This window comes from Sphaeramia orbicularis, chromosome 24, assembly GCF_902148855.1.
Source record: "Sphaeramia orbicularis chromosome 24, fSphaOr1.1, whole genome shotgun sequence".
In the NCBI taxonomy this organism is placed as follows: Eukaryota; Metazoa; Chordata; class Actinopteri; order Kurtiformes; family Apogonidae; genus Sphaeramia; species Sphaeramia orbicularis.
The window spans coordinates 9,986,946-10,001,395 of record NC_043979.1 but is presented as its reverse complement, the minus strand read 5'-3'; the positions used below and the strand labels follow the sequence as shown (position 1 = coordinate 10,001,395).

Here is a 14,450-nt window from a genome sequence, read left to right as displayed (position 1 = left end):
TTTTTGTTGCAATATATAGTACATAGACAGAAAAAAAGGAGTCCAAACTGGAACTGGTGTATTCTTGAGAAGGATAGCATACTTAGTCCAGTATTAATCAAGTTTATGAGATCTGATAACTGATACATAGCCACACTCACCAGAATGCCCAAGAAACGTGGTTATGTCCAAAAACCAGTGGTTTATTAAGTGCCCTTAAGGACTGAGATTTCACCGTCCTTTTATAAACATTTGTTCCTATTGTTTATTTTCACTATAGCATTCTTTGATTTGTTCTGCAGGTCAAAATAACTCCATCTGCTGGAATTTTTGAATGTTTACACACCATATCACTGTGTTGAAGTGGAAGATTTTCATCAGTGGAATATTTCTATTAGAGCCATGTACTCTCTGTGATCTGCGTGACTACTGGCAGAGTCTTGATTGTGAAACACATTGAAGTTTGTTGATTGGGTTTAATATGACTATGTCATGATGATATTGAAGGTATTTAATTGTTTAAGAGTGTGCCTTGGAGTTTTATTCGATTTTTATGGATAAGAAATTAATTGGATAACAGCACTTGAATGGTCTACTGTACTTTGCAAATGAGATCATATCTAGTAGCAATGAACTGTAAATTGATTATTTTTTCAAAGAAATTATACTGATTATTTTAAAACACCTTTTCTGTGTGATTGTTATGAAACTGAATGGATGCCTTTGGTTGTGTGTAAGGGTCACAATTTAGAATGTGCAACTACACACTGCCCACCATAACAAATGCAACCACTGAGTTCTCTCTCTTTTCTTCTAGGTCATGGGACCAAAGGGGTGTTTGAGCTGCTGGCAGGGTGGAGGAGAACGAGGGAAAACCTCCCCTTTAAGGAACGGGTGGCAGATGCCTTTGCTGACGTGATGGTGTGCTACACCATGACCAGCTCACTCTACATCATCACCTTTGGCATGGGAGCTAGCCCTTTTACTAACATCGAGTCAGTGAAAATCTTCTGCCAGAGCATGTGCGTCGCCATTCTAGTCAACTACTTCTATGTTTTCTCTTTCTACGGCTCATGCCTGGTTTTTGCTGGGCAACTGGAGCAGAACCGCTACCACAGTGTTTTCTGTTGTAAAATCCCATCAGTGGAGTATCTCGACCGCCAGCCCACATGGTTTAAAACCATGATGAGTGACGGCCATGACTTATCCACACACCATGACAGTGTCCCTTACCAGAACCACTTCATCCAGCACTTCCTGCGTGAGCATTACACAGAATGGATTACCAACACCTATGTTAAGCCTTTTGTTGTCATTCTGTATCTCATTTATGCATCTTTTTCATTCATGGGATGTTTACAAATTAGTGACGGATCCAATATTGTGAACCTGCTTGCGAGTAATTCTCCGAGTGTTTCGTATGCTCTGACCCAACAGAAATACTTCAGTAACTACAGTCCTGTGATTGGGTTTTATATTTATGAACCCATTGAATACTGGAACTCAACAGTGCAAGAGCACCTAAAGACTCTGAGTCATGGCTTCAACAAGATCTCCTGGATGGACAACTTTTTCCACTACCTGCGGGTGGTGAATGTGAGCGCATCAACCAAAAGCGACTTCATCACTATCCTCAAGGGCTCCTTTCTGCGCAGCCAGGAGTACCAGCACTTCACTGAGGACATCATATTCTCCAAGAACCGTGAGACCAACGAGTATGACATTATTGCCTCACGCATGTACTTAGTGGCACGAACCACAGAGAAGAAACGTGAGGAGGTTGTTGAGCTTTTGGAAAAGCTTCGCCCATTGATGTTGATCAACAGCATCAAGTTCATTGCCTTCAATCCCACGTTTGTGTTCATGGACCGCTACAGTTCCTCTGTCATCTCTCCCATTCTGACCTCAGGCTTCAGTGTGCTCACTATCCTCATCCTCACTTTCTTCCTGGTCATCAACCCTCTGGGAAATTTCTGGCTCATCCTGACAGTAACATCCGTCGAGCTGGGTGTCTTGGGTTTGATGACCCTCTGGAATGTTGGCATGGACAGCATCTCAATCCTGTGCCTTATTTATACCCTTAACTTCGCCATGGATCACTGTGCACCGCATCTGTACACTTTTGTGCTAGCTACCGAGCACACTAGGACGCAGTGCATCAAGTTGGCACTGGAGGAGCACGGGGCAGCCATCCTGCAGAACACATCCTGCTTTGTGATTGGGATTATGCCCCTGGTGTTTGTGCCTTCCAATCTGACCTACACACTGTTCAAGTGCTCCCTCCTCACTGCGGGCTGCACTGTGCTGCACTGCTTCGTCATTCTACCCGTCTTCCTAACCTTCTTCCCGCCGTCCAAAAAGAGACACAAGAAAAAGAAACGGGCCAAGCGGAAAGAGCGGGAGAGGGAAAGGGAGCGGGAAAGGGAAAGGGAAAGAGAAAGGGAGGAGATAGAGTGCATTGAGGTTAGGGAGAATCCTGATCATGTGACAAATGTCTGAGCAGTAATTTCAGCAGTGAGAATCAGCCGGTGCCCATTCATTGGTGGATGAGAGGTGCTCTTCAGTGGTGAGGCATCTCTCACAGTGCCGGGAAGTCTGAGATGTCCCCTGTGTGGTGGGCACTCGTCTCTCCCAACCAATAGCAGCTAAGCTGGCCAGAGTAGAGCATAGCCCCACTGGTCAGTCATTCAGTCCTTCAGTCTGGACAGTGTATCTCATTTGCACAAATTGCAACATGCTCATGGTTCTGAAGCTCTTTCCCAACTATTTGGTATATAACAACAAGTTTACTACCAGAACTTATGTTCACTAAATACAAGTAGATTTTAAACATATATTAGTTAATTTAACTTGCAACAAGTTCATCTCCTGCAGATCCTGTCTCAAAGGAAGTGAGAGGAATATAGCAGTCTCTAAAGCCAAGGATGCTCATGCAGTTGGTGAAAGCAGTTATATAAAAGTCAATAAATTGAAAATTGTGCAGAGGATGCACACACTTTACTCCTTATACTTTATCATTTACATTGAAAACATAAAAGAAACCAAACCAAAAATTTTGGGGAAGAGAGAAACTCTGGACCGATAGCACACTGCATGCTCTCCTGTGACATTAATAATAGTCAATGAGCAGAAATGGGCAGATGGCATACACTGCATCCATTATGAAGAATTACTTGCACATTGCATTGTGTGAATAAAACTGTCAAAAGTTTGATCAAGCGGGAGGCAAAAATTTCTGAGGTCATACGAGGTCTTAGGCAATAGGAAAGGGAACTGCAGTGGGCTGCAGTGTTAGATAAGCGACTGTCCTATAGCAGTCTTTGAAAAGACAGTGAGCCAGATTCTTACAGCATGACTTCAGGAAATCCTCAACTGACTTTGCACCAGACCAGTAAAACCAAAAGTAAAGAGTGTTTCCAAGGCTTGAAATAGTGCACACTAGTATGTTACTATGAATAAGTGGAGAGTTTCTGTGAGAGTATGAATGTCTATGAACGGCATTGGTAACTGGAAGGCTTGAATGTGATTCAATGTTAGCTTCAACTGATCTGTCTCAGTAATTTGATGAGTGGTGCCAAATAGTGTACAGTTTTTTGTTTGTTTGTTTGTTTGTTTGTTTGTATTTATTTTTTCTTCAAAGTGACTTCAAATGTCTTTTAAATCAACCATGAATTATTTGAGATAATCTGAATGACTGCTACTTAGTGTGATTCAGTGTTTGGAACAGATAATGATGTGGGCTTTAAATTGAGCAATGAGATACTTCCTGTTAGGTACACTGGCTCTGAATCAAAACCTGATAGAGAGTCGAAGTTCAAATGAATGCCTGGACTTTAACAAAGGTAACTGAAAAACTGGCATGCAGTCACCACAGTCAAAAAACTAGGATATACTTGTGCAGGAAAACAAGTGGTTAATTAGCTAGACAATACCTGTAGTAGTGAAAGATCTATATATTTCGCTTAGAGGTGAGTGAAACACAACTAAACTTTAAAAAGTAGGACGAATATTAAAATCATACTTCACAGGTGCTCAGCAAATGGTGATTGAATGTAGACATCACTATTTACTACAACATTACAATATACACTTTTGGCCAAAAATTGTTGGGAATGGCGAAAGTTTAAATTTGCTGCCTGTGTGTGTATGTGTCTGAGGTACATTTGCCACTGCCATGTCATTGGAACATGGCAGTAATAAACAGAATAACTAAGCATTAATTTTGGATTCATCATTCCACAGGTCGCTGTTGCTGCCACCAACTAGGTTTTCACACTTAATGGTAACAAGACAATGGGATTTAAAACTGAGCTTTTGTATTAACCGTTTAATAATTCTAAGAATGCAAACTCAATAACACCTCATGTGAGCATAAAATGGCTGTGAAATTTATGAGGTTTCCATTCACTTCAAATGCGACACCTGAAATTTACATCAAAATAAGTGGTGGCTATTGTAGGAACAGGTTTTATAATGCTAATAGATTAGATGTTCAACATTATTAAAGTCATCAAGGCTTCAGATTCTAACAATACCTGCAGGTTGTATATAAAGATGGTTGACGACTCGCACATTCACTGTGATGGTAACTGCCATGTTGCATTTGTAATGAAACGTGGAACCAGAGTCTACGTCGTATAGACATGAGGACACCATGTCTAAGCACCTTGTTGGAGTGTGGTCACGTTTCATAAACTTCATGATCAGTTGTTCATTACAACTGTCAAGCACCCATTTAAAGATATCCAATAATTTCAAAATAAAAATAACAAAAGAGGGTGACCACCATGTACTTTTAGAAGACTGTCACTGTCCATTTTTATATAGAGTCTTCACCTTAAAACTAGTCAATTCTAGAGAAACTAGAGAAGCATTCTTGTACTGTTTTTGCTGAAAAACATAACTGACCAAAACAAAATAGTAGTCCAGAAGTGACATCAGAACTTCGGCTCTCTTTCGGGAATAACATCTGTAAGTAAAAGTGCAGACTATTTCTGCAACCAGTTGGCCTGTAGCTCCTTATGCACATTGAAACAAAGTATATTTTGCATTCAAACACATCCATCCCAATAACATTTCTTCTCCATGATTACCCCTTTCAATATTAAGTTTTTGAAGTCCAAAATGGCCGCCCCATCTCCCCTGAGGGTAAACAGTATTATCTATGTCTGCCAAGGCCAGATAGGAATCTCTCTCGCAGTCTCAAAACAAACACACTCAAGGTCGGCATCCTGGACAGATACCAATCTAACACTGACCTCTGGAATGCATATGTGGCCGATTGCAGACCAGTCGATACCTTGTTAGGGAAATGGGCGGCTTCTAGCGGGGGCTGTCGCTGAGGGGATACTGCTGTCTTGTGTCTTTTTGCTGCCACTGAGAATAAGAATGCCTCTCACACACAGGACGCAGCTAATCAGACACCTGGGGTAACAAAACATTTACAAAAACACTTTTTGTGTCAATTAATATCAGTGAACACACAACAGACAAAATCTCTAGTGTTGAATTGTCACTGATAACAACCTTTGATCAACCAGACGTTGCCCTACTTAGAAATGAAGTATTGTGGCGAGCGGTTCCCTGCAGCGTCTTTGTGGCTCACATTATGTAAAAGCCATGTCATGTATGTATAGTAAGAAGGCATGAAATGTTTGAATAACAGGAAAGAAATGCAAATCTTAAATTATTTACTTCCCAAAACGGACTGTGTTTGCATGGCACTGTATTGTATGTATGCATGTATTTAATTTCTATGTATGAAGTCTGCGTATTTTTTTCATTTTTGGCAACGCTGTAGTAACTTTTGTTTGTTGTTCAAATGCATATTCTGTAACATCATGTGCTGCAAAAGAACAAAAATGAGTCATATCTGTTCCCAAACAAAAGCCAGACGATATTCCATGTGTAAAATACTTGTAAATATCTCTTTTTCTATATTTTCTAAGAAAAAATATACTATAGAAAAATTTTTAAATGGCAGAATTTTCCTAAGAAAAAGAATAAAAATGGGGTAAAAAAGTTGAACACAGTAGGCCAGTAATAAACAGTGGAATGTTACCAGTATACTAGATCTTATTCCTTGCACACTGCAGTGTCAATGTCTGTTGATGATTCACATTTTAAAAAGGGAAATTGTGGCCCACATTTTTATTGTTTGTTTGTGTGTCTTGACTCCTGTATAATCACTCTCTGGTCCTCACATTTATAGGAAGCATTCATTATTGAACAGCCCTTTTAAACAAGTCTGTCAAGCTTTGTAATGATAATTTTTAACAAACAAAAAAGAAAGAGATTAGAAATGTGCAGAATATTAACAAAATCTTCTATTTTTGTCGTGAAATGTACCTATTACAATTTTCCTATAGGGCAGGCCTGTCATTATACCAAGTACTTCAGTATTTAGCATCATTGTACATTCTACACATTACTGGTGTCTTCTTACTGTAGCTGCCTAGACAACTCTGTAAACTCACCAAATTCAACACTTTTTAGCTTTCTTATTGCTAGCATCATTCCCAAATGCTGAATGCTGTCTGATTAGGCTACTGTGTATTACAATAGAGCTATTAGACATTATTAGAATAGTACTACAATATTCTTCTATGAGGACACATTCAATCTTACCAACAGATTTCAAAACAGCATGTAATAATGTAAGATTTTTAACGCAAAAATACAGTAACTTTAGACTAGTTTTGATGAAAATCCAGCTTGAAAAAAGGCAATATGTTCCAGAAATGAATTTGATGAGATGTCCTATACTCTTAAAGAAAATTAATAGTGCTCTATAAGGTTAATTATGTATTCCGTCATGTATTTCTTTGGAACAGCATATTTGAAGTTCATTTAACACCTTTAAATGCGTTCACCTCTAAGAAATAAATTTGTTACAGCTGATTGAACGGCTTTAGGTATAGCACATTTACATATACAAATCTCATTACATCATTACAAATCAGGGGATCCATTCTATAAGCTCCTGCTATATGGTGTGTTCTAGTATATCCTTATGCTAAAGGGGTATTATAACTCAATATGCTGTATGTGATACTGTGATATTGCAGCTAAACTATTCATATAACAGACAGGCTTCAAACTAGGTTGTATCAGAATATTTTTTTACACATTCGAAGTACAAAGCATGATATTAAAAAATGCTAAATCATAATTAATTAATAAAAAAATTTAAAAAAAATTAAGTTTGGGTAGGTGGATGAGTGTACTGTTACTCTCACAGAGTCCATTGACCATGCACCAGCACATTTCAGTTTGTACAACAGGGACACAGCACAATATTCCCACACTACAGGGCAATAAAATTATGCAATCACATTTCTCTTGTTGAATAATCTGCATCGCAAAACTGTTTCAACCCCAGCCTCAGAGGATAAATTACTGTTTTATTGTAAGTCGTCTTTCTTATGTCGACTAACTATGCCGCAAAAATATATCACCATTCGTCAAAACCTGTCACTTAAAACCATGTAGATCAGCATTTTTTAAGTTTCAGTGTTGATCTGAGGCAGATGAGCTCAGTTAGAAGTGGTCCAGTAATCTTATCTATTGTTCCATGTAGTGAATTATTCCTTTGACCTAATGGCAGTATCAATAAGTTTGCATTGCTGTCAAAAGGCAATGTGTGTATGATGGTCTTCCAATATGTGACTATCTGAGAGATGCTCTACAAAATATGATTTTTATAGACTTGTGTGACCTAAACAAGAGAACCAAGCGAACTATAATGATGTTTAGATGTTGTTCTATTGAGAATGTTCTTTGTACTAAAGCTGTCTGTTTGGAAGATTCTGGAAGGTTTGATTTTGCCAAAGTCTGAGCCTTATATACTGTGTCTTAAAAGGGGATACCACTCAGTTTAACAATGCAGGCTGTACATCGACTAAATCCAGTCTGTTCATACCACCGTACCGTTTTAATTATTTAATAATATTTGTTTATGGTTTAGTAGACAATATACTGAAAAATTTACAAATTAAAAATGTATTTTTTCCATGTATTTAGAGCATTTCAAAATGGAAAACTATGGTGTGACAAACCTTTGAAGCCAAATGTGACAATTACAGATCAAAATTAAATGCAAAAACCTAGGGATGATGTATTTTTGTAGGATAACACGTCACCCTGGTTCATTCAACAAAAAATTTGTTTTGCTTGTACATTATGGGATGACCAATCTCATTGGCTAACAAAAGTGTATAATACTCAAATGTTTTGTTCAGCAAGACAATCTCAAATGAAAACTACAACAGGAAACTATGCACAAATACAAACTGTACTACAGCATAGCTTGAATGTCAGCACCACTTACCTTTTAACTTCTAACTTGATTTTACATAGTACTTCTGCTTAAATGTCTCCTCTCAGCGTGAACTGATCATGCAAGTAAACAAAAAAGGTCCCTAACCCTAACCCTATGAATTAAACACTGCAAGTAGATGAGTTTCTATGTTTACCATGAATACACTTCAAGCCTCCTAAAATTTCTGTAATGTAATTTAGCTTCTGGCTAGCAAAAGCTCTTGCGTATTTACCTACTAAGTCTCAGCCTGTTATTTACTTGTGTGTTTACTTGACACATTTTGCAGATCTTATTAAAAAACTAGAAGCACTCGGAGAGCGCAGACCTCCGCCAAGGCTGATCAGTGCCCCCCCGTGGGCCCCCCCACCCCCGATCACCACCAAAATTTAATCATTTCTTCCTTATCCCATTTCCAACAAACCCTGAAAATTTCATCCAAATCTGTCCATAACTTTTTGAGTTATGTTGCACACTAACCGACAGACAAACAAACAAACAAACAGACAAACAAACAAACAAACCCTGGCAAAAACATAACCTCCTTGGCGGAGGAAACAAAAACATAAACAAGACTTTGAGAAGAGGAGGCAGAGAAACAAAATATTGACTTCATGGTTTTACTCCTCATTTCAACAGCAGATAAACTCAAAGGACTGCCAAGTTAGCCAGCACATATTAGCTAAATGTAACTGAAGTGCAGAATTCCTAGGAAGTCCTCTACTTTTCTGCACCAACCACACCCACTTGAAATTTATGACCAATCGCATGGACACCGCACGAAAAAAAAGTTCTGCCCAGAAAATGTGATGAGAACAAGCTGTAAGAACTCCCGAACCAGGGCTGTAAGAAAAAGAAAAGACACCATTCTTTTCTTGCAGCCCTGGGAGAGAGAACAAATTTCTGTGTTCTTGCGGAGCATGTTATAACCTTCAGGAACAAAAGATTATAGCATAAAAGGACCTTCAATAAGGTCTCTCCAGCAGGTTTCCAGTTGAAAAATATGTACTAAAATTGTTAAGTTAAAGGCAATAAAATTATTTCCTAAAATTTTTAGGCAACCAGAAGGACAAAATACTAACTCCTTTCTCAGTTTTAATAAAGTCACAGAGGTGATTAAGTAGTTAGCCATTATTAGCTACACGTAGCCATGAGCATCTACTTATGCTGTGTTTCCACTACGTGGTACCGGCTCGACTCAACTCACCCTTTTTGCATTTCCATTACGAAAGAGGACCTGGAATCTGGTATCTGTTACTACTTTTTTGGTATCACCTCCGCCAAGGTTCCAAGACTGGGGACCAGATACTAAAACATGACATGTAAATACTGCAGACCACTGATTGGTCAGAGAGTTGTCTCTGTGACCCGCCGTTTTACAAAAAACAGATGCGGAAGTTTACAGTAAATATAGCGGTAGGTTAATCCTCATGATGACAGCCCGAAAAACTACACCATGGTTTGTCCAAGAGATTCAGATGTAAAAATTCAGCATTAGCTTGATAGAGCAAAACACAACAAGCGAGTTTATCAGCAGCTCTCTGAGCAGACAACACAGAATTAATGCGCCGCATCGCTATGACGTCCAGGTACTGTAAAGTCGGTAGTAATGGAATGTAATGGAAACAGTCTCCAAGAATAGGACCTGGTACCTGAGCCGAGCCGAGTCAAGCCGGTTCCACATAGTGGAAACGCGGCATTATAAACACCAAAGTGAGCAAACGTGTGCAATATAGCAACATACAGATAAAATATTGAAAGAACACAGTGTAAAGGAACCTTCAAGTGAAGTGACAACTCAAATGTTGAATTGTCAAGTTAAAGCTGGTAAAATTTTCTTAAGCAGAGGGAACCACAAGGATTAACTCACTTATTACATTATATTATTATTATAACATGTATTAGAGAAATAGTCACAGAGCTTATGACGTAGCTAGCAATATTAGCTAAACTTAGCCACGAGCAGTTACTGACTATATCACAATGAGCAAATGGGTGGAAATAATGGACAAAATGTTTATAGAACACAGTGTAATTTGGCCCTCAAGTAAGGGCATGACAGGTTCTTTAATTTCAAGTCACTTTACAGAATGTTGACTACAACTAGCAGGCTAAAGATTAGGGCTGGGTAAAAAAATCGACTTGATCGATCTTAGATCAATCAAATCAATCATTTTAATGTTGCGTAATTGATTAATAGCGGATGAGATCAATTTTTCAGATCAGGACCGGGAGTACACGGAAGCGCGGCTGGCTCCGTCTTGCAAACTCCTGGGTTTGCTCGTGACGGCTCTGGCTCTCGCGATGGCTCTGGTGTGGAGGAAAGGTGGGGAAAACCCCTCTGCTGTAGGTCCTCCCGGCCTCAAACTCAAACCCACAGTGTGAAGGAACTGGCCGCCCGGAGGTTCTCTAAGGCAAGTCGCAGAAGCGGTTGTTCTTGGAATATTAACTTGGATCCATACTATCACCTATGGCTGAGTATGGAGTTAGAAGAGTAGTAAAGCGACAATGTCCGACCGCAACGCTACCCCGCTCCTACCAACAATCACGGAGCACAACCCCCCGTCCCCTCAGTGAGTAGAAGCCACCAGCCATAAGACAGAACAAAGATGACAAAGAAGTCCGTTCTGAGCCACTGTAGAAACATGGCAATGTTTCTGTCTTGTTCATAATTTTAAGAGCAGATTCAGCTATTTACTGCTGAAATGTCATATGTATTTCCTTTCTAATATCAATATTGACACCATTATTGATGTGTTGCATGGCTGCAGTAGTCAAATAATCGCGTTACAACTCAAATTTGTACTTTGGTATCACTAAGTTAATCTGAATCAATCAATTAATACTGAATTAAATTGATATTGGATCAAATCGAATCGTGATTAATCGATTCAGAACCTTATGAATCGAAATCAAATCGATTATGGAAATTGGCCATGATACCCAGCCCTACTAAAGATAATATAAGTGTTGTTTTAAGCTAAGTGGTATCCCTTTTTAAAGTGCTGTAAGCGCCTGGTAGCTCAAAAGTCTGCTCTTCATACAGCCAGTGGCATTGCCTTACGTATGTTTTTTTTTTCTCACTTTCAGTATAGATGCTGTTAAGTTTAAGGTAAAGTATTTTTCTTATGTTATGATGTCAATTTGGAGGACATGTTAACTGAAGAAAAACTGTGAACAGATGATGTTGTGAAATGTGGCAAACGGTGGCATATCCAGTCTGAGGGTAATTGTCATTTGTTGCTTTTACAATACTGTGCAATTTCAATTTAAGTGCTGTTCATTCTTACTGCCTTTCTCACAATACTCACAAAAACATCCACATATGTTGTTACTGCAAAACTGAGTGAAGAACGTGCATGTTTGCAGCCGGAAATGATTGTTCATGTGTTGAGACTTAGTTTCATAATGAATTGTAATCCTGTTTCACCACCTCTAGTCACTGTTCACTATGTTATGTAAATGCTAATGTCATTCAGATGTTCATGCAGTGTAAATCTCTGCATGGTTTTGTATGATACACAAACGCATGTGCGCACATGTTGCCAAGGTATACTTTAGCAGAAGAGAGCAGGAACATTTACCAGCTCAGGCTTTGTGTTGCTCATTTTTGTCATTGCCTTCCAAGTTGCGTTGAATCCAGTTTTGCAAATCTGTTCCTCTTAACCGGCAACAGGAAGATTTAACATTTGACTGCAGTGACAGAAAGAGAAATGCAGGATTGAGCTGGGATGTTGGGTTGAGGGGTTGAGAGAAGTATTAGAGAAGGGATGAGATAAAGAAAAAGGGTGCTGGCAAAACAGGAGGTAAGTCCTTATTTGAAAATTTGCTGATACCAGCAGCAGGGATAGTGTAAAGTTTCCTGGTGAAGGGAGTTGTCATGTGGATTGAGGATGATTGCAGCACCAACAGGAATGATCATGTTAAGTCTTTTGCTGATATAATGAGTCTTACCGGCTTGCTTGGCTAGAAAGCTGTCGTCTGCTGTGTCTCTTGCACCGTTTACTAGTTTCAGTATAAAACTAACTCTATCTTGACAGAATTCACAATTAACTATCCCATCAATGCCATTCTCAATCATCAAAACTTTGTTCAATTTCAGGTATCTGGAAAGAAAATGTGATTACCTCACAATTATCTTGAGCTGAATACAGGTTTACAATGGCAGTTTCATGCTTAAGGGGTTATTAGTAGTCTTGTTGGTGGGGCCAGAGGCAACTATAAGATCTGCTCATCCCCGATAGAATTAACATTACAATTTTAGAGAGAACAGAGAAAATTGTTTGTTTTCAAGGTGGCAAGAACAAGCTTGTTCTGGTCAAGACATTTCATATTTGACAAGAAACTCAAGTGCAGAACTCCTAGGAAGTCTTCATAGAGCCCTCTGATTTTCTGCTTTTTCACATTAACTATACCCACTTTGTATTTGTGATCGATCACACAATCATTGGATACCACACAAGAAAAAAGTTATCCACAGATGATGTGTCAAGAAACAAGCTGTGAGATTTCTCAAACCGGAGAAAGAATGACATTTTTTTTCTCGCAGCCCTGGTAGAGAACAAATTTCTCTGTTCTTGTGGAATATGTACCGACCTTACATGGTTATGAACCTAAGTCATAAAAAAACCCCAGACATCTTGAGGTCATTTTAGTCAATCTGTCCAGAACCAGCGAGGGCATTTTCAAACGCCAAATGTTCAGACTAATTTGTATTAATCATGGTAATACAGTCTCCACTTTTGCTTTACACCTATAATCTATGCTACCCTGGCACTATGACATTTTAGGACTGCTAAGGCAAAGACTTTTGGGAAATACTGCTGAATTGGTTTTAGTTCACTCTGATAGAAATGGATCCTGATGGAAACAAGTGGTCGACTAAAGTTGATGCAAGAAAAAACAGATTACTTATAAATTGGCTGGTATCATACTCCCTGAAAAAATTAAATATAATCAACAATTTGCAGAACTGTTGGAGAGTCACTGAATATGCTAACGTATATTCAGTAAACTAACTGTCCCATGTACCACAGACAATAAAATTGAGACACCTAAGATCGCTGCCTTATTGAGTCTTATCATTTACTACATATCCTTTCCTGATTTGTTGCACTTGTATCATGATGACATCACATGATTTTTTCTAGAAGAAAATTAGACATCTGCCTTGACTAGCTGTATTTCATCGTGCTACTGTAGTATTTATACCCAGTGGAAGTGAGTGGTTATGTTATATGCATTTCAGGTGTGCTGGCGTGGATGGAAATCATTTCAGAAATTTTGCTAAAATGCATGGAGACAGATTTATTTTTAAGATGCGATTGAAATAAAAAGATATTAGTGTGAATGAGGCATAAATTGTATTCTCCATAAAGATTACACTCAATGTGCTGGTCCTCCTGTAACCACTATTACATGATTTTTCAGTGTCAAGAGAGGTACATTTTTGTCGGACGGATGTCAGCCTTCAGCAGGGAATAACTACCATTTGATGTAAAGTTTGAGTTTAGAGATAATCAGTCCAACTAAGGAAATGCTGTATATATGCTGTGATTACCAGAAGTGCATCTGTGTTTCAATGTCCTAGACGTATGGCAGATAAAAGGCAGAGGGGAAACTAAAGCACTAGTATGGGACTTTATGTAAATTTTACTGTAAATGGTGATGCCGTAGTGGCTTTTTCTAATACCCCCTAACGCCTTCCTTCCTGAGCTGATGGAGACAGGCAGCAGGAGTGGCTGCTGTCGTATTGTGCTTCATTGCAGCTTTATTGTGCCAAGCTGCCTTGGCCCAGGATATTTTTGGCTCCCACCTTGTCTTAATCCTGTCGTGATTCTCCAATGGATTATTCATGCTTCCTCTCTCTCCCTTCCCTTGCCTCCTCTTCTCCCCAGACCCTCCTGTTCATCCCACCTTATACGCCCTCACCCCACCTCCTTCTTTTCTCACCTTCTCTGTCTTCCCTCTTTTACACTTTTCTGTCCTCTCCTCCCAAGCACCTTCTTTTAACACCACTGCATTTTCCCTTAGCCTCATTACTGTGGTATCCGCATTGTCATAAAAAAAAGTGATGGGTTGGGGAAAAATGTAAATTAGATCCATAAATTATTGCTTCAATAGGTTTTATAGATCTGTACTGTTTCGGTAATAT

At 39.0% G+C, this 14,450-nt stretch overlaps 1 protein-coding gene across 1 annotated transcript in view; it reads left to right on the top strand.

The window, feature by feature from the left end:
* ptchd4 (patched domain containing 4) overlaps positions 1 to 7,160 on the top strand; it is a 79,883-nt gene extending 72,723 nt beyond the window's left edge. Inside the window, exon 3 of the mRNA XM_030128731.1 lies at positions 797 to 7,160. Coding sequence (XP_029984591.1) covers positions 797 to 2,478 — 1,682 coding nt within the window. The 3' untranslated portion in view covers positions 2,479 to 7,160. The remainder of the gene's footprint in view (positions 1 to 796) is intronic.
* Positions 7,161 to 14,450: the final 7,290 nt, after the last annotated feature.